Source organism: Chanodichthys erythropterus, chromosome 3, assembly GCF_024489055.1.
Source record: "Chanodichthys erythropterus isolate Z2021 chromosome 3, ASM2448905v1, whole genome shotgun sequence".
NCBI classification, from domain to species: domain Eukaryota; kingdom Metazoa; phylum Chordata; class Actinopteri; order Cypriniformes; family Xenocyprididae; genus Chanodichthys; species Chanodichthys erythropterus.
The window spans coordinates 2,286,330-2,312,467 of record NC_090223.1 but is presented as its reverse complement, the minus strand read 5'-3'; the positions used below and the strand labels follow the sequence as shown (position 1 = coordinate 2,312,467).

General features: G+C 37.4%; 1 protein-coding gene across 1 annotated transcript in view; it reads left to right on the top strand.

Moving 5' to 3' along the window:
- The first annotated feature begins 17,613 nt into the window (after positions 1-17,613).
- LOC137015164 (uncharacterized) overlaps positions 17,614-26,138 on the top strand; it is a 46,167-nt gene continuing 37,642 nt past the window's right edge. Inside the window, exons 1-2 of the mRNA XM_067379926.1 lie at positions 17,614-17,959; positions 18,069-18,425. Coding sequence (XP_067236027.1) covers positions 17,698-17,959; positions 18,069-18,425 — 619 coding nt within the window. The 5' untranslated portion in view covers positions 17,614-17,697. The remainder of the gene's footprint in view (positions 17,960-18,068; positions 18,426-26,138) is intronic.

Here is a 26,138-nt window from a genome sequence, read left to right as displayed (position 1 = left end):
TTATAGTGGACTTCAATGGCCTCCAAACGGTTCAAGGTCCAAATGGCAGTTTCAGTGCAGCTTCAAAGGGCTTTAAACGATAACAGACGAGGAATAAGAGTCTTATCTAGAGAAACCATCGTCATTTAAAAAAAAAGTTTACGTTTTATAAGCAAATGCTCGCCTTGCTCTGTTATGCGATGCGCGTTCATGACGTCACATAATACGCAATTACGTTGAAAAGGTCACGGTTGACATAGGCGGAAGTACCGAGTCAGTGTTTACAAGTTGAACGTGCAAATACTACGTCAAATGCCGTTTACAAAAAAAGGTAAAACAACTAATGGTTCTTCCATCCTGTGTTGTCAGTGCCATCAGACTGTCATACCCTTCTCCATCAGAACAAAAACACCTCTAAAGGGGGTCGCACACCGGACGCGCACATTATATACACGCAAGCTCAATTTTGAATCGACTACTGATAGAAGAGCTGCACAATGGGAGTGTTTTACGTCAACAGGTGAAACGTTACATATGCTTTAATATTTCGCACTGAGGTTAGTGTACATGGAAAATGGCACAACAAAGCAAAGGGAAAGAAAAGGCTACGTTTATTATACATTTTTAGACTTTTTTCAAGCTGTTAAACTAAAAATGTAAAACTAATGTATCTTGCAGCACAGGGTGAAGTCAGTATGTACATCAATGACAATTTGAGAGAAATATAATATACATTTAATGTAAAACATTGTACATGGCGCTCTGTGGCACGGCAGGATTTTGAACAACTTCCTGAGTCGTAGCTGGGCACCACGCACAGGCGCCGAATGTCGCCACCGGTCTGCGTACACTCATAGAAAACAATACGTTCGAATTTTAAAGACGTGGCTCGGCGCTGAGCTTCGCGTCTGGTGTGCGACCCCCTTAAAACGCTGTTGCTCAGTAACGGTGGTAATGCAGTGAGATGGAAACAGGGACTCACCGACTGATTCTAATGGCGGGATTGAAATGGTCCAGTCGAGGCAGCATTGAGATTCTTCCTCTGTTGGCTATGGTTGGCATTTGCCACATGTGCACCACCACGTCTCGTTAGATGTTCGTCTGCCCGATGTTTGAGAGGTGTGTGTCACCGCAGCAGTCTCTTCCATCTGCCTAATGTCTTCCTCTGTGTATTCCGGTTCAAAAAGGTAGGGCAGGGCAAAAAAGTCATCTTCTCCTCGAAGTTCAAAATCATCCGACATTGTTGTTTTACCTTTTTTTGTAAATGGAGTTTGATTTAGTATTTGTACACCGAATCGGTACTTCCACCTACGTCAAGCGTGACCTTTTCAGCGTAATTGCGTATTACTTGATGTCACAAACGCGCATCGCAGAACAGAGCAAGGCGAGCATTTTTGCTTATAAAAGTTACACTTTTTTATATATTTTTTTAAATGACTGATCGTTTCTCTAGATAAGACCCTTATTCATCGTCTTTTATCGTTTAAAGCTCTTTGAAACTGCACTGAAACTAATTTTGACCTTCAACCGTTTGGAGTCCATTGAAGTCCATTATATGGAGAAAAATCCTGGAATGTTTTCATCAAAAACCTTTATTTCTTTTCGCCTGAAGAAAGAAAGACATGGACATCTTGGATGACATGGGGGTGAGTAAATTATCAGCAACAGTTTATTTAAAAGTGGAGTAATCCTTTAAGGAGTTTGTATAGGCCACTCTGCGTACATTCACATTTTCACAACAATTATACACTCACAGAGTCAACTAACTACAACATTACTTAGGTTAACATGATTCTGATTGGTTAATTAAGATAACTAGACAAGATTAGTAAGGTCTAGGTCTCCAGTAGAATGCCATCAGTCCATTGACACCAATACAGGACCTGCACACAGAACACTAGCGCACATACACAGATACACAGCTTCACAGCTTCTTCAAGGTTGAAGTTGGCCCAGGCTCCAACTATAAACAGGAAAGTTTCCCAAAACATACTGATAAGAGGTGCACACAATATTCAAAATTTATGTTCTAGTGTTTGAAGATGAAAAGGAAAATAAATGTGGTAACATACGTTGAAGAAGTCATTCAAATAACTTAACATTTAGAAAGATAAATGTTGATTAATAACTTGATTATAAATCACTCAAAAGATATTGAAGTGGCGATGGATGCCAGAATCCACCCCCTTCACCAATGAAATGAGCTTTAAGTGTCAATTTACAGCAGATCTGAAGACATCAGCATAATAAATGAGGTGAAAACAGGAACTATTGACATGAAATAAAGAGTGTTTTCAGCAGTTTCTCTGTTAATATCGATGATCCTCAGACTATCAACACTCATTCAACAAGACATTCAGATCATCTCACTTTATTCTGAGTGTTTGCTGTTAGAAACTGATTATTTGAGTCAGGATATATGAGAAAAGACTATAAAACTGCTCTATTGAAAGACAATACTGTTATTTGTTATTATGACATGGATAAAACATCAATAACACAAAAATAAACACTAATGACACTCATCTTTATCAACCACTAGGTAAATATCCATAAACATCCATAATATGTCCATATGATTCTAAATAAAGTTTAATTTTCTGCATTCATTGTAATAATGGCATTAGATCAAAACCGACAAAGATTATAAAATCTTTAAAAATAAAGAGCAAAGCGATATTTAAGGTTTCCTGTGGCAAACTATCAATATTTATCTATATTAACGTATAGATATATAATGTCTCACGTTGCTCGTTAGGCTCAATGTAAAGTATTTAGCAGTATCTGTTCCAGTATATTTTAACATGTAACTTACAAAATTGATCAATGCACAAATTAATTGTTCCTCATAATACAAAGTTAAAAATAACTCGTTATAAAAAAACACATTTGAGGCCACACACTTATCAACAGATCCCTAACAAGTTTATTGCAGAATAAATCCACAGTTTTATTTTAGTTATTTATGTGTTTTAAACACTTTTAACTGATAATTGTCTTCTGCACAAAAAGACATCCTCAGCATGTCTTGTTGACTGTGGCGGTCCTGTTTCACACGATAAATGGATCACACAGCAGGCCAGTGGCGTAGCTTCCATAGCATTAGCAGTAATGAGGAAAAGCCACATAAGTCTACTGAAAGGAGGGAGAGGCTGAAAACAAAGACGCTCGTCTGTTTACCTCCGTTAAAGCTTCAGACAGGTGGTGCTGTCCCCATTCATGCATTAATTTAACTTTTTTACAAGGAGGCAGTGTTGCAAGACATACATTATTTATCGTATTTGTACGATAATTTTGACCTTTATATGATGTACGATCAATAATTCTGTTCATCTGATGACAGCATAAATCACTGTATCATTATGATCCTGAAAGAACAGATTCTGTCCATTAATATTGATTATTATTATTATTATTAATATTATTATTTTATTAGAGCACAAGCTTTATTCATCTGAGAGTCAAACTCAAACAAAATAATTTTGCAGTAAAATATCCAAAAACCACTAGGCCATTGATATATATTTTGTTCACTCGAGTACTTACAATATCCCAAATGTTTCCAACTATTAGTAAATCGTGAGAAAATTGCAGTTTTAACCAAGGCTCCGGGACGTGTGAGGAGTCGCCTGTCAATGGCGTCATACCCGCGTTACCCTCGGTTTCCGGTTTTATTTTGTAGAAACCATGGGAACACCAAAGACGCTTTAATATTTACATGTTTTAATAGACAAGGGAACAACTGTTTTGATATATTTATGGACAGAAAACTAATTATTGTTATATAGCTCAACACGTTTAGTCTTATTGTTTAAATCTAATTTTCTTGATGTTTTGCGAATACCATGCTTTACCACGCCTCAGAGAAAAACACTATTTTGTCAAGTAGCTAACATAGCATAATCAGATGCAGCTTAATTTTTAGAGACAGTAATACAGCATTTTCTCCATCATACAATACGTTTATAAATATCTGGAGCTGTCGGCCGACTCGATATCCTGTGGTGTCACGTGTCTCGACGCAACAGCCAATGAAATACACACTGATGTCTATGGAAGCAGCAATAACAATCCATTCAAATATAATTTGCCGACATTTATTCATGTCAGAAAAAACATTGTGTAAGTATCTATAAAGCTCACTCACTCTATTGTTCTCCCAGTTCACCGGTCACATGTATTTCAGCACAAATGGATGAATTCAAGTTGTATATTAAGATCAATGTCATTATATAGGTTTTTAAATGACAAAACACGTATTTGAGAATTGGAATATCAGACATGGTGAGAAAAGTGATACATCTGTCATACAGTGTGGCCGGCTGACTGCGGTGTGTCACGTGTGACATGCATGATGCGTCATCAGGGAAACAATAAAGGGAAATGTTATAAAATAACAGTCGCCTTAACTCTGGGAGGTTGGACAGAATATTTTAAGCTTATGTGTGAAAGGGTTATTTTAATTTGAATTCAATTTAATTCAAAATTTAATTCCTCCCAATGTCCATTTTCAAATAAAGTAATTGGGTGACAGTTGTTGTCAGCACGTGTAGTGTGTAACCTCCTGTTGCAGATAATTTTCGTAGTGTCACGTAGTCTGAACAGCACAGCGATCTGCCGACATTTAAAGTCCTGTAGTGTAAACTTGGCTTAATATGATAACAGACATCCCAACCTGCAAAAAGTCATTTCAGGGAGGTACATGCACATAATTATGCACATGAAATGAAACTTGTCAACTCACCTCACTGATAATTGATTGGTTGATTTGCCGAAAAAGGCCATTCGGGATGCTCTCTGTCATACATGCGCTTCGCACACACACGCAAGGTCTCTCTCTCGCTCCCTCTCCCTCTCTGCCGTGCGCGCGCTGGTTTGAAACACAGTCTCTATGCGCTCTCTTGCTCGCTCGCTCTAGATTCCAGGAGATTTTAACTAATTTGCGGGCATCAGGGAGCTGCTATCAATATGCGGGAGACTCCCGGAACTTCCGGGAGACTTGGGATGTCTGTGATAAACAGAGCTGTGTTACCTCATACTCATGACCAGAAAAGCGGAAGCGGCGCCGGCGACTGTGTCATAATAAAAGTCCCGCTGCTCGTGAGGCGTGTGTTGATCAATCGCTCCAGTTCCTCATTCAGCTCCACAACACTCGCTCCTGCTCTGCTTCATACTACAGTAACGTTAATAATCGCATCCATGAACATGATTTCTTCCCGAGTCCAATCCCTATTCTTTTGCACCGTCCGTTGAGGTGAAGACCACACATCCCAAGATTCCGCGCTTAAACATCATCAAGCTACGCCTTTGTTTCGAATAGGCCTCTAGTGGACATAAATATTACAGTCTCTTCAGCGCTATAGCTGAAGCTCCTCCAGCAAACACTTGACACATATAAACTCCTTTATCCTCAGTTCTGATGATCTTCAATCGAAAAGAGAAGTTTCCTTTGGGGATTTCAGCAGTGAAGAACTCAACTCTGTATCGCTCAAAAATCCTCATTGTCTTAGAGCAGAACCAGAACTAAAGTCTCTGAGTCTGTTCTTCTTCATTCCACCTCCAGATCCTCCATTAATAAAGGTTCATCAACATAACAGGGCAGAATCACTGAAGATCCCAGAGGAGCGACCAGAGGGACTAAAACATTAAAGGGTTAGTTCACCCCGCAATTAATCATATTTTACTCACCCATGTTGTTTTAAATCCATTTGATCGTTTGATGAAAGAAAGTCATAACGGATTTTAAAACAACACAAGTGAGTAAAATAAGGCAGAATGATCATTTCTGGGTGTTTAATAAACATTATTCATTCAATAAAAAACACTATAGGTAGTTTAACATAAGATACAGAAATGGTGAAATATCTACAGTTTTATGGAGCAAAAAAACAAGGAAATTTAAACAAATCCACTCAGGTTGGAAAGTTTATCACTGTAACAGATTTTCTGTTCCTTTAATGGTAAAGCGCAGACTCATTGCTGGTTTAGAGTAAATGAGAAAGACATGTCCACACCTAAATATGTAATCTCCCATTAAAGTAAAATATTTTTAAATTGTTTGTTTTTTAAGAGTTGCTAGCTATAAACCAAAACTTTTTTTTACTTAATTACATTATTGAGGTATTAATATGAGGAATATGTCATTTTTATTCTTATAACAGATATTCTTATAACATGTAGGCGTAATGCTTACATTTATTAGTGATCAGAGATTCCCTAAGAGGCGTTTCATACATACGAGCTTTACACAATAAAATGTAACTTTTAATAAATAAAAGGAAAGACAGAAGAGGGGAATAAAGATATAAAGTCTACGTCAGCCTATCAGCAATCATCAGAAATACTGAGATCAAAACAATTAGATACATCTTCAAATAAATATAAATAAAATAAATAATAAATAATAAAATAAATAAAAAATAGTCATGTCTGCAATAAAAGATGGTAATTTTTAGTGACACTTGCTAATGTTCATAAGCTGTTTCGACAGAGCAACTTTAACTTTTATTTCTTTCTTTCACCTTTAAACTGCTGTGAGGGTCGAGTCATGTGATCAGATATATTAACTTGACTGAATGAGACTTCAGTCTAGAAATATCTAAAGTAAAGCTCATCAAACAAAGAGAAAATACTCATATATTAGGTGTGTCGTCATAAATGAGCATGGAGAAACTACTATTCCCATGATGCACTGTTCTGCTTATGGGGTCATGAAAGAAACAGCAACATCCGTGTCAACAGTTACATTGTTGGACATCATTTCTTTATGTTATGTGAAAGATACTCTGCATTTATAGTTATTTTCAGCTTGAAGACGGTAAACTGACATTATAGCTTTGCAATTACACTTAAGTTTGTGAATTATTTGTGAATAGATTTCTCTCTGTTGAAACTAGAAGGAATGTTTTGATATATCGATCTGAAATCAATCTTTAGATTTCACAAATGTCTCTGGAATAAACAGAATTCATGCTTTCAATAGCAATCACAATGTGTCATATCTGTCCGTTATTAGTAAGTGCTATGGAGCATGTCTTTGGGTTGTTTGAAAACCTATGAAAACCTCAAATCATGTGGACCGATCTGCAGATATTGTGAACACAGAGATAAAAAAATCAATAAACTACATCAGACTTTTCTTCACATGAGCAAGACTGAGAAACAAACAAAACTGAAACAGTCTAACCAACGAGGACACACTGAATGCTAACCTAGTGTTAGTTTGATTGTTTCTGTTGTTCTGCTCATTTATCAGTTGCTTTGAATAAAATCATCTGCTAAATGATTATTACTGACTAACAAAACAGAACAGGAAACAAAAAACAAAAACAAACAGCATAATGTATTTGAGCGTGGCTCCCTCTAGTGGACAACAGTAATATTGTGGACTTCAATTATATGCTTTAACAATTAGTTGAATTTTCAACTTTCATTTTGTAGCTAAGCAGTAATTTTACATTATTATATAACTTGTTATTTAACAATTACATTCAGTCCTGCATTAACAGTGTGATTCAGTAAGTTAGACTAATGACTTCCTTCCTGATCCTCTGACTCGACGCAGACGACCATTTAAAACTGAAAGTAAAGAGTAAGTGAAAGTAAAACTGATCCGCGGACATTTCACGAACATGATCGAGCTCCCGTCAGCGGAACATCTATATTTGTAATTATTTATAGCTGAAGGACATAATTGTTTTGGTGTAATGTAGCATTTGAAGATGCTCAAGACGAACTGTGTTTTGGTGTCAGTCCTGCTGATGATCGCTGACGGTATGTACAGGATATTATTAGCGCGCTCTCTCTCTCTCTCTCTCTCTCTCTTCAACAAAACTATTTTTAATGGTCAGTTCTTTATTTATTTCCATTTCTAAACTATTGTATATATTATTTGGGTTCAAGGCCCCTAAATCATGGCTGCCCTTCGTCGTGCTTCTTTATAAGACTTTATGCGGCCTATAAAGTCGTCAAAATGGCCAATAGCCTATCAGTATCTTAGCGAAAGTGCATTTCTTCATGTTTTCTTCCATTCAAAAAGTTGCATCATATGTGAGGTTAGCATGCTCCTGCTCAGAAGGGTTAAGTGCTGTGTGAGTGCAGGCCAGCGGGGGAGTGAGGAGGGGGGACAATCGCGCTCGGGCTCGGTTCAATGCAGCCACGCCTAGTGCTGACAAATGGCTGTCTAGAAACATTGCCAAATATAAATGAACATATTCAGATCAGACCAGTGCCTCTTGACAAATTAAGAAAAAAGCGCTATAAATAAAGGTGACTTGACTTGGCAAATTTTGTTTACTGTAAATAATATGCATTTTTTTTTTTCTGTAACTACATGATCTGGATGCTCTTCTCCATTTTTTGATGTAGTGTCTAATGAATAATCTGCTTAAATTATTGACTGATGTGTGTTTGATCTGAAAGCAATGTTTGATTTTGAGAACAGGTAAAATGGTTTGATTTTGCCAGAAGAGTCAGGGGTTTTGTGAATATAGTTTGAAGATGTGGTTTTGTGTTTAATGTTGTGAGAAAATGGGTGATGCTTTCCAATAAACGTGTCTTAGCAATTGTGAAAAACTGTAAAACTAAGCTTGCTGTTTACGCCACTCTCCCACATCTCAGATCGGGCTGTTTAATAATTTTGTCTGGCCTGACCAACAATGCAGAGTCAATTATTCCGCTTATACTACGGTTGCTTGCCACACCGACAGTGTCTCTACTAATAATAGCGAAACTGTAAGTTTATCTACCTCAAGAACCGCAGTTATTACCTCGCTGGTGAGAAATGTCATGTAGCTTTTAAATTACTAAATTATTTTACAGATTAATTTGTCAGAGCAGCGCTGACAACACGTTTGCGAGTGTGTGTCCGTACTGTGTGTGTGTGTCTGAGTGAGAGAGATAAAGCGGGAGAAAGACAAGAGTATGACCTTTCAGGATATAATAAAACATATATTCAAAAATCATGACAATAATTTGTCGTTTACTATATTTATTTGCTTGGTCTGTGTCGTTGTTTTCTTTTGCGGTTGTAGGCTGTAAGGACCTTTTGAACAGGGGCGTTTCCTCTGAGGAGGCAAGGGAGGCAGTGCCTCCTCAAAAATAGGATGAGAAAATAATCCATATTACATATAAAACAACACAAATATTACAAATTATGACATTAAAAAGAGCGCAAGTCACTCGTTTTTCTAAAGGAACAGTGTCCAACAGCGACACCTGCAGGTAAAGTTGCTCTCATACGAAACCATAGAAAATCATCAGACCCTCGGCATGCAGTGGGTTTTGTGGGGGGTAATTGAGAATGAATGGGGGAAAGTCACGTGAGAGGAGGCAACGTCTCCATCGCGCTATGATTGGATGTAATTGGTTATGATTAGATATGATTGGTTTGTGTGATAAATCCCGCCTCTTGTTGACGCGAGCGTTCCGTGTGTCAGTTTGACTGAACAAATGAAGGTGTCAATGGGAAGACTAACTGGAAAGTAAGTAAACAGATCACCCAGTTAGATATCACTGCTTTATGTCATGTCAAAATTAAAATTGAAATGGACTGAAAGCTTGATAACTGCGGAATTTTTAGTGCAATCAGCTTGGTGAAATTAAAAATACAATTTGTGTCTGTGACAGACGGTGTTTACGGAGCATGACTGATGATCCAAAATAGCCTAAGTTGACTATTAAAATGAAAAAAATCAATACACAATTAAAATATATTGTTTAAATTGCTACAGCCTTTAGTTATTATTTTGGAATGAATGTAGAATTGCTTAAAACACTAATTTGATGAGATTGACTTGGTTTTGATTAATAGAACATTTATTACAATGCATGTTAATGTAAAGTTACAAAATAGAATTGTCTTTGGTTTCTTTTTTTTCTTTTTTGATGTAAAATAATGTTCATTTAACAAGGAAGATGTCAACATTAAGAGTAATGCACATGAGTTTATAAATAATTCATAAATAAATAAAAAATGTGCCTCCTCATTTCAGAACACCACTGCACGCCACTACTTTTGAAATAACTGAAATCATTTGGTGAATTGATATGGAATTGTAATGTGGTCAAGACCTGCTAGAACAACTTTAGCCATGCGTTTCCCTGAAAATAATTGCACACCTTAGAACGCTGGTTAATCAAGCTTTATAATCAAGCTTTCAACAGCCCTGTAGTATAAACTAAATCAGCCGGTTAAACAGACAGCTCTAATATTTACACATACACACAAATTGACTTTCTGCTGCCGCAGCCTGCTGTATTTTTTTTTTTTTTTTTTTTGCATGTCTTGATTGACAGATGTCTCATAAGTAGTATCCCATTCGCAAAATACCAATACCTTTTCCATTTTGTCTATCTTGTGTTTTCTGACTTGTTATTTTGCTTACTGTGGTAGAGTTAGCCTGTTGTGCAGTGATAATTAGACAGACTCCAGACATTGCCTTTGAATATGCTTTAATCACAGCCGGAACAACAGTACTCCCACCAACAAAAGGAGTACAACAGTTTTTATAGAACAGGAGCATGGCAAATGTTACATGATTCATTACATAATTTTTCTCCACTATTATTGGTTCTTCATATGTATAATTAAGCAAACCCTTTTGTTACTAGGTGAAAGCAAATCTGGATTTCTTAATTACACACTCTAAAAAATAAAACATTGGTTCAACAAAAAAAAATATGTTAACGTTTTCCACTAGAATTTTTAACTAAAGCCAATTGGGAGAATTACAATAATTCAAAGCAATATTTTGAGTTGACTCAACATAATGTCTTAAGTAAGGTGAAGACACTTTTTGGACACAATAAAATGGCATTTCTAAGTAACATGATCTTACCAAGCACCGCTTGTCACCATGATGGTAACTCTCCAAAAAACCCACATTAACACATTAACTCTTCTAAATTAGCATAACAACACACTAATTACTGCTAAATCTTCCTTACCATTAATCTTGTGCAAAAAACATTATATAACACTTAATTTTAGCATTTACTCTCCCTTTCAAGTGCCATGGGCAAAGCATGATGGGAAATATAAATCCCAGCCCAGTTAAAAGAAGTGTTCATACAACTCAAAACAATGAAACACGTTTACACGTCATCAGATTGTATTTTACATTAACAGAACTTAAAATTAAATAAATGTTTTGATTAACTGAAAATGTTAAACTATGACAAGTCATGATAGTATATCGAATCAATAGGCATAATTTGTGTGTCATCCAAGCTCAATAAAATAACAATTAAAAGTAAAAAGTCTAACAGCATTTCAGAACTTGATTTTTTATTTCACAACAATATATATATTTAAGTAATGACTAAAGGTCCCCTGAATTAGTTTTTAGAGTGCAGTTTGTTACTCAAAGTCATGAGTTTATATATTGATGCAACTTTTTTGTGTCATTTCCCTTTTGGACATGATTCAGACACACTGACTTTGACCAAAGTGTTGGACATTTGGATTTCCAAATTATATAAATGTTAATCCTGCAAGAAAATGACATTTTAGTTATGATTAATTAAAGTTCCATCACAATACCATGACCTAAATCCAACAAAAGATCAATGTCTAATGATGCTATAATTTGACGTTAATCTTATGATGTTCATTAGACGTCGGCTGTTGGTTACCATGATTCAAAGAACTAGATACCAACACAATATCAACATCAACTGTCACCATATTCTACATCAAACTGATGTTGACAATAGACGTTGTTTTGACATTGAATTTCGCTCACTCGAACTTTTATTCAATCAAATCGCAGCATTTAATGACGTTGTGTGTCTGCTGGGTATTTACTAAAGTGTACAAAAAAGTTTAGTTTGGGACAGGTCAGCTTCCACATTCAAATCTCTTTCCTACAACTCTATTTTACTTTAGAAAGAATCTCATCCTCAGATCTTCATCTTCTAAGAATGAGTTTCAGATTACTTCCTTTAGAGATGTTTTTCATTTTTTCATAGTGATATTTTTCCAGCTTAATCATAACTGGTTTGTCTGGATTAGCTTCAGTTAAACAGAACTCCACAGTAAAGCAGAACTGGTTACAGCATGTCTTTAAATACAATTTAAATCAAGTATTTTTTATGAATTTTTTTTATGGATGAACTGGAGCTCAATATGAAGTTCATAATGTCCAGAATGTGCAGAGCTGTAAGACAAAGATGCAGCTCAAACACAAGATTTATATTTATATTTGATTAACATTTCATGTCAGGTAATGTCATGTTGAGGTGTGTCAGTCTGTCTTGATTTTTTTTCTCAGGTCATATTTCCTGGTTACCTGATTTGACCCAGTGTTTACAACTTTTTTTCTATAACAATAAAAGTGAAATAGTCTCTGTCAATGATTCATAAACACAGTTTGATTGTGAAGTGCAAAAACAAGAAACTGAATTTAATTTGATAGAGATAATCTGTGAAGACACACACGGAACATTTGATTTAAAACCATTCGGGACTGAGGCCAAAAGAAAATTGTTCTTTTAGATGTAAAATGTATATAAAAAAAGTTTGAGGTAATGGATGAGGTGAACACAAAGAAACATTACTCTCTCCCTCTCTCACACACACACATACACTATGAAACACTACACATAACATGAGTTCGAAAGGGAACTCTACACTGCGTTTTACCGCATATGGGAAACGTCACACGTGAACCGGTGTCTGAAAGCAATGTATCAAATCACGCCAATCCTATTGGCCGGCAACAGCCAATGACGTCATCAAGACACGGCTCGGAAGTATAAAGGAGCCGCCAGTGAAGCAGTCAGTATCTTTTCGTCTTTCGGGACTGTTTTGTCTGATTGCGATTTCTTCGAATCCGGTAAGAATGTTTTATTATGTCTACAAACGTTTCAGAATATGTGTTCACCCGTGTCTCAGGTATTTGACACTCGGTGAGACACACAATCTGTGTGTTTTTCTGTCTGGGAAAAGAGCCTGCGCGGACTGAGGATGATGTTGACATCCGTTCGCTGAGTGCTCTTCTAACTTCTAGCTAGGGCTGGACGATTATGGCCTAAAATCAAAACCTTGGTTAATTGAACATTTTACCTCGATTACGATTAATGAACGATTATTTTGATTCTGTTTCTTTTTTTTTTTTTTTGCCCTCGTAGTTCACTGACAAGGTTTGTACTGTAAACATGATTGAATATTAAAGGTGGGATATTTTTTCCTATTGAAAGAGTGATCTGACATCATAGCTCACTATCAGCAGTTATTTTATCTTTGTTGTTCATAACATTTCTTACAGAGTTCTGCTTATTGTAAATCAGATAAAGATAAATTAGCACAGTACCAGTATGAGTGATTGCGTGTGTGTGTTAGTCATAGCGTCTCTCTATTAATTGTGAAGCTGTGGGTTGTAAATAGTTCCTTCAAAAGTAGAAAAATATATGCTATAATAAGTTTTGAGTTTCTAAGCTACTTTAGTGATAAACTAGTTTCTGCGTTCCTCTCTGTGCGCGCGATCTTCACGTTTTGCGCAGCTACTGTTTGTATGAGTGTTCGTGCCACAATGCAGCTGTGCGAGCGCGGTAGCTCGATATAATAATACACATCCGGTCGTCTAATAGCTTGAATGTCCAAACCATAAAACAAATACAACTGACAAATTTTAGTGTATGTGTTGAACCGGCGTTCACCTCCGTGTTGCTTTTATGCTGGACGGGGCAGAGTCATGTGGCTACACACACACGGTAGTGTGTTTTTAAGGGGGAAGTATTGACAGAATTAAAAAAACTAACCGACATGGGTAAATTACGTCGGTTCGAGGTTCTGAATTTCGGTTTCGATTACTTTTCGATTAATCGTCCAACCTTGTTTTTCCTGTATAGTTTTTCCTGGGCGTGTAGATGGAAAAAGACAGGGGTTTGTTGGGCACTGAAGTTCCATTAGGTTGGCTGGAACAATTTATTTGTATTGTGTTGGCCTCAAAATGGCCTCAGCCACCTTTGGTAGAGTAGCTTCTCCTCTGGTTTTAGCTAGAGTATGTTTGAGTTAGCACTCTTTACTTCAGATAGATCTAATGTCTGGGTCGGCCCTCTGGGCCGCCTGGCATTGTTTGCTTGTTGAGCTTTGCTTTAAGTTTCCTCCTAAGCCCCAGGCAAATCTATGCTTTGTGCGGCCCTACAGGCCCACAGCTCAGCCGGCCTAGACTAGAACTAGGGTTTAGGTGATTTACTAAAGCAAATTTCACTCTTTATTGCTACTATCCTTTGTCAGGTTGTATAGTTACTAGTTCTGGCCTCCTCTTATCTGAGTTGTCAGGCCATATGCCCATTATGCCTTTGGTGTAGGTACAAGTTAGATAGCAGCTAAGGTAGCAGGCTGTCACTAGCCTCCCTGGTGCCGTTGTCTCAGGTGGTAGGCCCTTATCTTTGTTTAAATAAGTGTATGCTATGTTGCTTAGGCCCCACTTTTCTAGAACTTCATTCATACTGAATTTGTCTTTCCCCTGAGCCCCTTGAATTAGCATTCAAGCTTGAGGTTACAGTGTTAGCTTGGTTTAGCTCCCGTTCTCTAGGGTTTAGTACAGATGTATTATTTCTGTTTGGTGAAAGCGTCCATTCTTTTCAGGATGGTATGTATGAATAGCAAAGCATTGTGTTTGCTTTGGGTTCTAGTTTTTGCCCTACACGTGTGAGCTTAACTCTTTGCTGCCACAGGTTAGCACCTGTTCTCATGAGTAGCAGGCCTGTTTTTAGCCTCTGTTAGAGCATGGTGACTATTTGTACTCCCCTTGCTTTTAGGGTTATTCGTGTTTTACTGAGTACATAACCTAATGGATTGCACTTTCAGTTTGGTTCTTTTTTGCTCCCTTTAGAGTTAATCACTGCCACAACAGCTTGTGTCTGTGAAGTTGAATGCTCGGGTGAATCTGAGCCTCCTTCTGAGCACGATGGCTTGTGGTTTCACAAGTGTTGTTGGTAGATGTTCATGAGTTTTGCTCGCTTAATTTAGCACTGCCACAAGTTTATGCCCATGTCTGTCCAAAGTAGTAGGCCACTTCAGGCCTCCTTCAGACCATGGCAGCATATGTTGTTGTGCTCCCCTTTCTGTTAGGGTTTAGTGTGTCTGAGTACATTGCCTGTTGGAATGTGTAGACTTAAGCGCAGGTTGAGTTAAGCTAGTTAACCACTATTGTTTGTTGGGTTTTAGAGCTGGTTCCCTTTGAGCTTGGTCACCTGTGAAATCACTAGCTGACGCCATGTGTCTTTTGGAGTCGCAGGCCCCGCTTGGGCCTCCTTCATTTAACATGCTGGCACAGTTCTGTGTTGGTTTTGCTATCACTGCCACTGGCTACACCCGTATCTGCTGTAGCAAGCCAGGTTTGGGCCTCTCTCAGAGCATGCTGGCGGAGTGTGTACTCCTCTTGCTTTAAGAGTAAAAGGTGTTTTACTGAGTACATGGCCTGTTGGTTTGTACTGGAGTTGCCACTAGCTGGCGCCACGTGTCTGTGAGTTGTAAGCCCTGTGGGCCTCCTTTGAGAGCACATTGGCATATGTCTTTGTACTCCTCTTGCTTAAAGAGTAAAAGGTGTTTTACTGAGTACTTTGCTGAGTGGCCTTTGGCTCAGGTTGAGTTTATCTAGTTAACCTCACTTTGGTTCAGTTTTCTTATGTTTGCTCCCTTTGAGCTTGAAACACAACCATGAGCTGACGCTGCATGTCTGTCTCAAGTCGTAGGTCCGCCTTTGGGCCTCCTACAGAACATGATGGTGTATGTTGTACTCCTCTTGCTTTAAGAGTAAAATATGCTTTTACTGAGTACACTGTTAGGTGGACTGTTATGTGGGCACTCTATAGTCTTATCTGCTGGTTTAACTTGGTTTTATTCTGAACAAGTTACATGTTTGTGGGTTCTTGCTTTCAGCAAGCTGGCTGTTCGAGGTGTGTGGCCTTAACAGGCCGCCTTTGAAGCTTTCCCACCCCCACTTCTGGGTGATAAAACTTAAGCAGATTAAACATGTAGCTTCACATGTTGGCCTTTATCAAGGCCTCTGTGTTATTTTCATTTCTACACTGTGTAGAACTTTTGTCATGTTGTAGGCCCCTTCTTGGGCATCCATGATTTTGTGCCTACAGTACGGTCTATCTGTTAGGTTGAGCTCTGTACTCCCCTTGTTAGGGTCGTCCTGCATATTGCTTAGCTCCCTAAGCTGGTCAGTGGTTGAAGGCCTCTATGAGGCCTCCCATTTGTGATCCAGTCCCCAGGCTGATTAATGTGCTCCCCCTGTCGGGGTGTTTGAGTGCACAACCTCCTCAGTGCGAATAATCAGGCGCTGAGTAGGTCCTAGGATTGAGCAGAGTTTGTAGGGTTAAGAGCACTTAGCTGAGTCCTGCTCTCCTGGATGCCCACCTCTACGATCGGGTCTGAGTTGCTTACTGCCTCTTTGCAGTCGCTCTTACTGGATATCTTCTCTGAAGAATGCGTTGTTGAGGCTCTGTGTTCAGACAGGTTGCTGGCCTAGGTTGTTATCGGACTGGGTCGGCCTCCCTTGTGGCATTTAGGGTGACTATGTCCCCCTTCTAGTGACTGGTGGGGGTTCCTTCCGGCTCCCTGGCTTCATTCCCTTAAAGAGACCCTCTTTCTTTGGAAGGTTTGGTCCCAGAAGCCTTGGAGCGGCTGTAAGGGTGGACCTCCTATAGGGGTTCAGGCTTTAGGGTTGCCGAGCGACTAAAAAAACTTTGTTCATTTAAAATATCTTTAGATATTTTCAATCTTACACGGCCTTGGTAGGCCTTCTGTGGAAGGCCTCTTTGAGGCTTATAGATTGGGCTGTTGGCCGTAGGGAATGGTGTCACTGACAACCTTTGTTTGACCCGAGGGGGAGTTGCTTGGGCGTTTCATTTGAAACTGCTAGTTGACGTTTGTCTAGCCATCTTCTTGGTATCTCCTCAAGCATGGCAGCGTGGGTATATCGTTCCCCATATGAGGTAAAATGCAGTGTAGAGTTCCCTTTCGAAAGGGAACGTCTCAGGTTATGTATGTAACCATAGTTCCCTGAGAAAAGGGAATGAGACACTGCATTCCTTGCCATGCATCGGGGCTGCCTGCTGAACAGTCCCTTCAGACGATAAGATACTGACTGCTTCACCTGCGGCTCCTATATACTTCCGGCCCATGTCTTGATGACGTCATAGGCAGTCGCCGGCCAATAGGATTAGCATGATTTGATACATTGCTTTCAGACACCGGTTCACGTGACGTTCCCCATATGCGGTAAAACGCAGTGTCTCGTTCCCTGTTCTCAGGGAACTATGGTTACATACGTAACCTGAGACTTTTATGACCTCTCTTCTATCATCACAGCATGATTATTGTAAAACTAATGGTCAAATACTGAAGCTTGAGTCTAAAAAACCTTTTTGATTATGTTTCCCAAGATGAAATATTGTGATGCTATAATTGTGCAGTAAATGTAAACACCAAAATGTGAGTACACATGTGTAAATAAACAGCCTAAATATCTAGAAACCAAAAACAACATTTGGGGTCAAGCCCTAGTGACACCCCTAAATGCACCTACAGTACATAAATACTTGTTCATGTCAGTAATTATGCTCTATGTTAGTATGTATCCATTTACTTTGTTTAATTTCTCTGTCTCAGGATTCGTTGTGCGGGGTCCATCTGGTCCTCTGGTTGCTCCTCTGGGATCTTCAGTGATTCTGCCCTGTTATGTTGATGAACCTTTAATAATGAAGGATCTGGAGGTGGAATGGAGAAGAAGAGACTCAGATACTTTAGTTCATCTGTTTCAAGATGGTGAGAGTCAACCAGAGTCCCAGCAGCAGGATTATCAGGATAGAGCTCATTTCTTTACTGAGAACATTAAAGATGGTAACTTCTCCCTCCGTCTGGACAATCTGAGAGCTGAAGATAAAGGAGAATACACATGTACAGTTCACAGTCAGCTGGAGTCTGGAGAGACTGTGGTTGAAATAAAAGTTGATAATGTCGGTGAGTATTGACACATGATTTCATTCCTTCATTTTCACTATGATTTTACAGAAACTAATGACTGAATTTGTATTTCCTGCTGTGATATTTACTCTGTTTGTTCTTTCAGAGCGTTTGCTGGTCTCAGGATCAGATCGGTCTATATCTGTGTCTGTGGGTGAAGACGTCACTCTGAACTGCTCTGTAGACTCTCACATCACTCCTGAAGACTTTGAACAGATTTCATGGAAGAAAACTGATGAAGATAAAGAAATTATGGTTCTTCTCTACCAAGACAATGAGGCTTTACCAGAGTCATCACATGAGCGATACAGAGACAGAGTTGAGTTCTTCCCTGCTGAAATCCCCAAAGGAAACTTCTCTTTCCGACTGAAGAGCGTCAGAACTGAGGATAAAGGAGTTTATATGTGTGAAGTGTTTGCTGGAGGAGCTTCAGCCAATGCAACTGTAGTGCTGGAGAGACTGGGTGAGTCATGAAAAAAATAATACACAAGTGTAATTTAGTTACTCATTTATGTCCAGTTGTGTATAAAGTTTATTAAGATTCCAAATTTTAGAACAAAGTTATTCCAATGAATACAATTGCCATTTTTTAAATGGACAATAACTAAACAGCAAAGAAATGAGTGTAGAGTGACAGATCCTCTGAGATCAGATGACTTCACCAGCTAATAGCAGCACACTGAGTTCAGGACGTGATCTTCATGAGACACATGATAGCTGAAACTTCAGTCGCCCACAAAGCACATTTCAATCCCGTATTTAATTTCTTTTTTCATAATACTTGCATGAAATTATAAAAAGGGCAATTTTAGCTTGTCTAACAACATTAAAATCATTCAATATATTGTTTTTATATTTTATAGTTTAGTTTTTTATTATATAAGTTTTTTATTATTTTATTATTTTTATTATATAAGCTCCGAATCTTTATGAATCTTTTGTTTCGAATCAATGATTTGGAACGTGTATCAAACTGCCAAAGTCACGTGATTTTAGTAAATGATGCTTCATTACGTCATCATTGTTTCTAAACGTTTAAAAACAGTTAAAAATTTCAATGGTTCACCAGTAGAGGGCGATGATAAAGTGAACCCATGAATCATGCAGATTCTCTGAGAACTATTGAACAAGTGTCTATGGGCTTTACCCTATGGTTTTATTAATTTGTAGATGTTTTAATTAGACATTAGAGTAATTAAAATGAATAATGGTAGTTAGTAATCTCTTATTTGCCTGTTTATCTTGAGCCACTGAACAGAGAAACAAGCCTTGAACATTGATAAAAGAACACATATTATACACACAATCTATATTTAATCTTATTAGATGATTAGTTAATTGCATTTGATAGATTTTACTTTCAATAAAACTTTTGCAATACATTTGTAAAAGGTGTTTTTATGCATGTTTGGCCTGAGTTTTGTTGCATTTGCACTGCTCTGACCACTAGGGGTCACTGTGGAGACAGGTGTCAGATTGTTTCGAAGCCTCGACACATCACGACACATTTGCATCAACTGCTTCAGTGTTTCATGAAGCCTCGATCTGCCCATCACTAGGGATTGCATTTTTATGGGCTGAAATTCAACATCGTTGTATATATTTAAGCTGTGAATACTTCAATTCAAAACATTTCACACACATTTTCATTATTAAAAATTCAATAATCCATATTCACCTTTCTGATTTCACTTCCAAAATATTAATTCTGTTCAAAAATACAACCTATAACATTCAGCAGGGAATTTTCGGTCAGTTTTATTTCGTGTCCACAAATTCAGTGGTTCAAATTTCAACATTTCACATCCAGGAACTGCAGGAAAAGCAGTAGAGTACCGAGCATAATCTCCATCTGCAGTTAGTCGACCTCACCAGCAGGTGGTGCAAGCGCGTGTTGACGAAGAGCAGAGCAACAGTTAGAGGAAGTCATTCATTTCATTCATTAAAACTGATTTACATTAACGGAGAAAATGGTAAGTGCATGTGTGATGATTATTAGGGACAGTATCATGGGCGTAGAATACGCGGGGGACGGGGGCGACATGTCCCCCGCACTTTTAATAAAACTTAAATTCGTCCACCGCACATTTTTTCGGACAAGTGTGTTTACATAGAGGCCAACGTGAATAAATCTTGATTTAAATTCAAAGAGACAAGATAGTCTATGTATGACCTGTCATCAGGGGCGCAGGAAGATGTTTTAGGTTGGGGGTGCTGTGTGTGCGTGCACGCCCGAGTGGGGGAGTCGGGGGGTGGGGGGTGGGTTATATACTTAATAAACAAAGCATTTATTAAGTATATAAAATGCATCAAAACTCCAGGAAATAACAAGCATATCACTGAGAAAAAAAATAAAAAAATAGCTGAGAACACTGTAGTGTACACTAGCCCATACACCAGGATATATATTTTCTTTTTTTTCTATATTTATTTCTGCCTCTCGTTTTTTCCAGGTATTTGATTTCTTATTAAAAGCAAACTGATTTCAAATTAAAAGCAAGAGATTTTTTTTAAAAATCTATCAATTAGACAAAGGTCAGATAAAACCTGGTATTACACCCAACATTTCATTCCCCATCACTTCTGAAACGATGTGTACGCACCTGGACAGTATATATGCAGAAAAGCTGATAAAGACACAAAAGTTGTGTTTACATTTAATTCAATGTCTTCACTGTTACTTTCCCTGTGTCGTCTACACATAAGCAGTTTTCTCTCCAGTGAACGAGATTATAACTTTATTCCCTGATGCTGATGTACAGATCAAACTTTAAATCTGAGATTGACATATAACTTTCCTTAACTTTATATCACGGCTGTGCTGCAGTACTGGGGGTTTCCCTCAATACGTCATACTCCAGGATTTCCCTGCTGTCGGGACATATAAAACGCTTAACTTATCTTTAGAGACTAAATACAGTGAAAGACCACCAAACTCGCACCTTATATAGGCTACAGGCAAGCATGTCGACTCAGAATATGAACGTAATGGGCAACGTTTGATGCTAATCGTTTCTCAGTGAAATACTGGCATAAAGTTGTCTTGACATTGGATGGTCCATATTTGCAAATTTGGGATTGTCTCTAAAGTTACACACAACATTTCTAACTTCAATAACATATGAAGAGAATGACTTACAGTCATGAAACCGACTGTAAAGTAAAAAGTCATATGTAAATCTCGTTATATTTCACTTAGCCTACTGTATGCTCATACACAAAATATACCATAATTTAAAGCTCTATAGTATTTGAAGAGAATGAATTACAGTCTGTAAAGTGTTCATGTAGGTGTGATGCACAACTTTTAGACTGTTGATAATAAATATCAACTCATGCTGTAGTGAAAAATTGTAATACACATGATTTGACAGTTTGTTTTATTTAATATCAAAAATGTATACCATAATTTTAGATTGTTGATATTAAAATAAATCTAAGCTTATGAAGTAGTAAATAATTAGCAATATTTTTTAATTTATTTTATAAATATAAAAAAATCTAAAAGGTGTGCATCATGCTTGACACCTACACGAGCACATTACAGTTTATGACTGTTTCTTCATATTTCTTCATTTCTGTCATTATCTTCAAATGATATTGAAGTTAGAAATGTGTAAACCAATGTCGTAAGTAACTTTATAGACGGTCCCTAAATTTGCATATGTGACCAATCACGGAAAGTAGGGACACAAGTCGGTTCTGAGGCATTTTGAGCTTTCTTTTCATACAGATTACATAAACACAGAATGTTTGTTTTCGATTTGACTTACACGATTTAAAACCTGACATTTCAACGTTTCTTTAGACGTAAGTGTCATTTAATTTGTCATTAGTATTCATAAGTTACAGTTCATTTTCTAAGAACTATCAGATTGGACTTCGTTCAGAGGGAGACGAGAGATCACGCATCATGTTAGTTTTCTTTATTTTACAAAAAGCACAACATTGTGTTTTTACTCTGAGTGTACACAAATAAAAGAAGATATTCTATAGTTTCAATTGATATATTACTTATGTCTCTATGACAAGAAATGACGGAGTATTTTAAGTCTGTTTTGCTGCAATGTGCACAATAAGTAGCCGCGCTTCCCTTGGAGGGAGGGGGCAATAACAAAAGAAACAAAAGCTGGCTATCCAGTATGGAAATACACACAGACAATGACACGCCCCTACTGCGTGCTAGAATCTCTGAAAAACAAGCCAATTTCAACCTCAAAATGTACGCTTTTAAATATACCAAAACTGCTATCTCAAACATGGAGAGGCTTCTTCGTGATCTCAACTAACAGATTCTGCAAAAAAACGAAAATCACCAATTTTGAAAAAAAAAAAACCCACTTCTTTCTCATTTTACTCGATAGTTGTGCTGCCGACTTGTGTCACTGGTTTCCGTGACGGGTCACATATATGGACCATCCAATGTCAAGACAACTTAATGCCAGTATTTCACTAGGAAACGCTTAGTGTCAAACTTTTCACGGAAATGCTACGTGGAATCTTATTGGCTGAGAGTGAACTTTGTCTTTCGACAAAGATGGATATTTAATTTTTAACAATTTAATAGTATTAATCAAAATGTAGGTCATATCTTAGAAATGACTCAGAATGGGCGCTTGGCTGTTTTCTATATTAATACGCTTGTTTGTCTAATTCCATCCCATTACAGGTCAAACCCCACTTAACGATTTATCAAAAACCATCATATTATCCAATATCATGGACCAAAACATTAAATTAAACATTAATTTAAAACAAAAGATTAAACAACTAATTCAATGTTATAAATCAGTATATTTAGAAATGTGTAAAATGTTATAAAGCCTATTAAAAAATGTATTAATTTACATGAATTCATTACAAAATTGTTTGAAATTAATGAAGACATGTTTCGTCCAGTGTTTTTAAACAAATCTCTTGAATGAATGATTTTGATAATTACTGAAATACATTTTAACAGCCACTGGTTGCCACCTACTGGCAGAACAGTGTAATAGCATTAGTTTCAAAGGTCATTTACTCATTTTTATTGCTGAAATCAGTGTATATTCAGATTATAAATTGTTATTGCAATACTTGCGTTATTATTTAAAGGGCACCTATTATGCCCCTTTTTACAAGATGTAATATTGGTCTTGGGTGTCCCCAGAATGTATTTGTGAAGTTTCAGCACAAAATACCCCACAGTTAATTTATTATAACCATTTGAAAATGTCATTTTTGGGGCCTGTTTTAAAAAGAGCTGTTTTGGTGTGTACCACCTTAAATATAAATGAGCTGCATATCCCCGCCCTGCCTTTGGATGAGGGCGTAACTTGCATACCTCTGGCAATAAACAGTCGGTAGAAGCAGAATGGCTGAGAATGAGAGACCCGCTGTTTTGTATGGCATTCAGCCGTACATGTTTGAACCGGAATCAGACCCAGATGATGAAGAGACTCCGGCAGAAGAAACACAATTGAGAATGGAGCAGGACGTCTCTGAATGGTTATTTGATACATTTATGTACTTATAGAGTTTTAATCGCGTCCCCTTTGCAATTATGGATGTGCAACACACACACACACACACACACACTGTGATAACGTTCGCGCAATTTTTTGAAACTACAAACACAAATACTGTGATAACGTTTGCTAAGTACAAACGAAATTATATTTATGCGAGGGAACGGTTGCGTCATGTTGACATTACTTGTCGTACAGGTGCTTATGTGGCAAATGTGAGAAGATGGCTACAGAACCAGAAAATATATGCTGCAGGGAGGTAGAACAGGTATTAATTTATTTACATTTGTAATTGTTGCAAAAAATAATACGTGACATAAAACTGTCTGACGCTATTTGTTGTATCAAAGTTTACAAGACGGATGAAACAACTTCAAGTCACTCCATCATGTCCATCCCGGAAAACATACACAGTTTTTAATACAATATCTTTAAAAAAATATATACGTGTGGATACACACTATACAAACAAGGTTTAAATTATATACACAGACATTCTACGACGACAACAACAACTTTAGATGCATTTGTTATTGAATTGGCTGACATCGACTGAAATGACTATTTGCTCAAAAAACATTAAATACACTTCTTCTGGAGGTGACGTTGGATCGCGAACAGTAGGCAACGATCCACACTTGAGGATTAACTTTGAAGCAAGACCTGCTTTGAATTGACCCTCGTTCTCAAAACAGTCAGTCAAAAAATGATTCGCGCAAACATAAACGTATTTTGGAATTTTGAGTGGCGCCTTTCCTTCGTAAATAAAATCCATCCACTGCGTTTTCAGTGGCTCTGATGTCGGAAGTAAGTGAAAACTACTATGTTCATTATTACATCCCACAACAGAACACTTATGTTTCTTAGGAGACATTACCGGCTGTCGTTGAAACAATGGAGGATGGTTGACAGATCACCGAGGGCGGGGTCTATGCCAAAACCAGATTGTCAATCAAACCACGTGGGTGGGGCTTAGCGCAATTCTACGTCACAGTGAGAGCAATCTTAGAACAGGGCGTTCTGAGACAGTGCTTATGAATTATTGAGATTGTAAAAAAAACACTGGGTGGATTTTTCTCATTCTAGGGTGGTTTTGCTCACACACTGCCAACACACATTTATGGTCAAACACCATGTAAAAGTGAATTTTGCATAATAGGTGCCCTTTAATGTTTGTAACACAGAAGAAGCAATAGTGTGTTGTTGAAAACACTTTGTGAAGCTGTTTAAAACATATAACTTACATGACCACTGCTTTCAGCAGCAATGCAAAAGCAGGTTTAATATTCCAGTATGATTGTAATTTCAAAGGTTTAATAAACAGCCGAATCGTTGTCATTTAGGAATAAGATTGCGTTCTTTTGATTAATCGTGCATACATAAGAGCTTATAGCGAAAGTATTTTTGTATGTCATGTTTTACCAGACCTCAAAATAAATTCACTACAGGTGGTAGGCTGTATTTGATCTCCACATTTCAAGTATTTATAAAAATATTACTCAAGTACTTGATTTGTGTACTTTGTCCACCACTGGTAGCCTACATGTAAGCAGCTTTCTCTCCAGTGAATGAGATTATAACGTAATTCTCTGATGCTGATGTACAATTCAAACGTTAAATCTGAGATAGACATATAACTTCCCTTAACTTAATATCGCGGCTGTGCTGCAGTACTGGGGTTAATTAGATCACTGGGGCAGCACCTCAGGCTACACAGGGAAAGTAACAGCGAAGACATTGAATTAAATGTAAACACAACTTTTGTGTCTTTATCAGCTGACTTTTCTGCATACTGTCCCTGATAATCATCACACATGCACTTACCGCTTGCTCCTTTAATGTAAATCAGTTTTAATGAATGAAATGAATGACTTCCTCTAACTGTTGCTCTGCTCTTCGTCAACACGCGCTTGCACCACCTGCTGGTGAGGTCGACTAACTGCAGATGGAGATTATGTTCGGTACTCTACTTCTTTTCCTGCAGTTCCTGGATGTGAAATGTTGAAATTTGAATCACTGTATTTATTGACACAAAATAAAATGGACTGAAAATTCCCTGCTGAATATTATAGGTTGTATTTTTGAACAGAATGAATATTTTGGAAGTGAAATCTGAAAGGTGAATATGGATTATTGAATTTTTAACAATGAAAATGTGTGTGAAATGTTTTGAATTGAAATATTCACATCTTAAATATACAACCATATTGAATTTCAGCCCATAAAAATGCAAGGCCTAAAAATACAATGCATTAAAATACAAGCACAGTTAATGCAATGCATATTTTCTTTCAAGTAGTGCAATTCAACAAGCCTTTTATTTCAAAAACATTTGGCATTAATTTACTTCCATATAATATCGCCTCTAGTAATGGCTCTAATAGATGAGTTGTTTTTTGTTTTTTTTTTCTAATAAAATGGACTTCTAATAAGTGGAAGTGTGGCCATACCATGCAAAACTTTATAAGTTTTATAAACTTTATAAACTTTATAAAACTTTATAAAATGTAATCATATTTTCCCAGTTTAAAAGATCATAGCAAAATTTTACAATGATGATATAAATTAGACATTTTATGCAATATTACAAAGCCTGCTTATAGAGTATTTCTATTGATTGTAATGCCATGAACATACAAACTGAATAACAAAGGACCCAATATTGAACC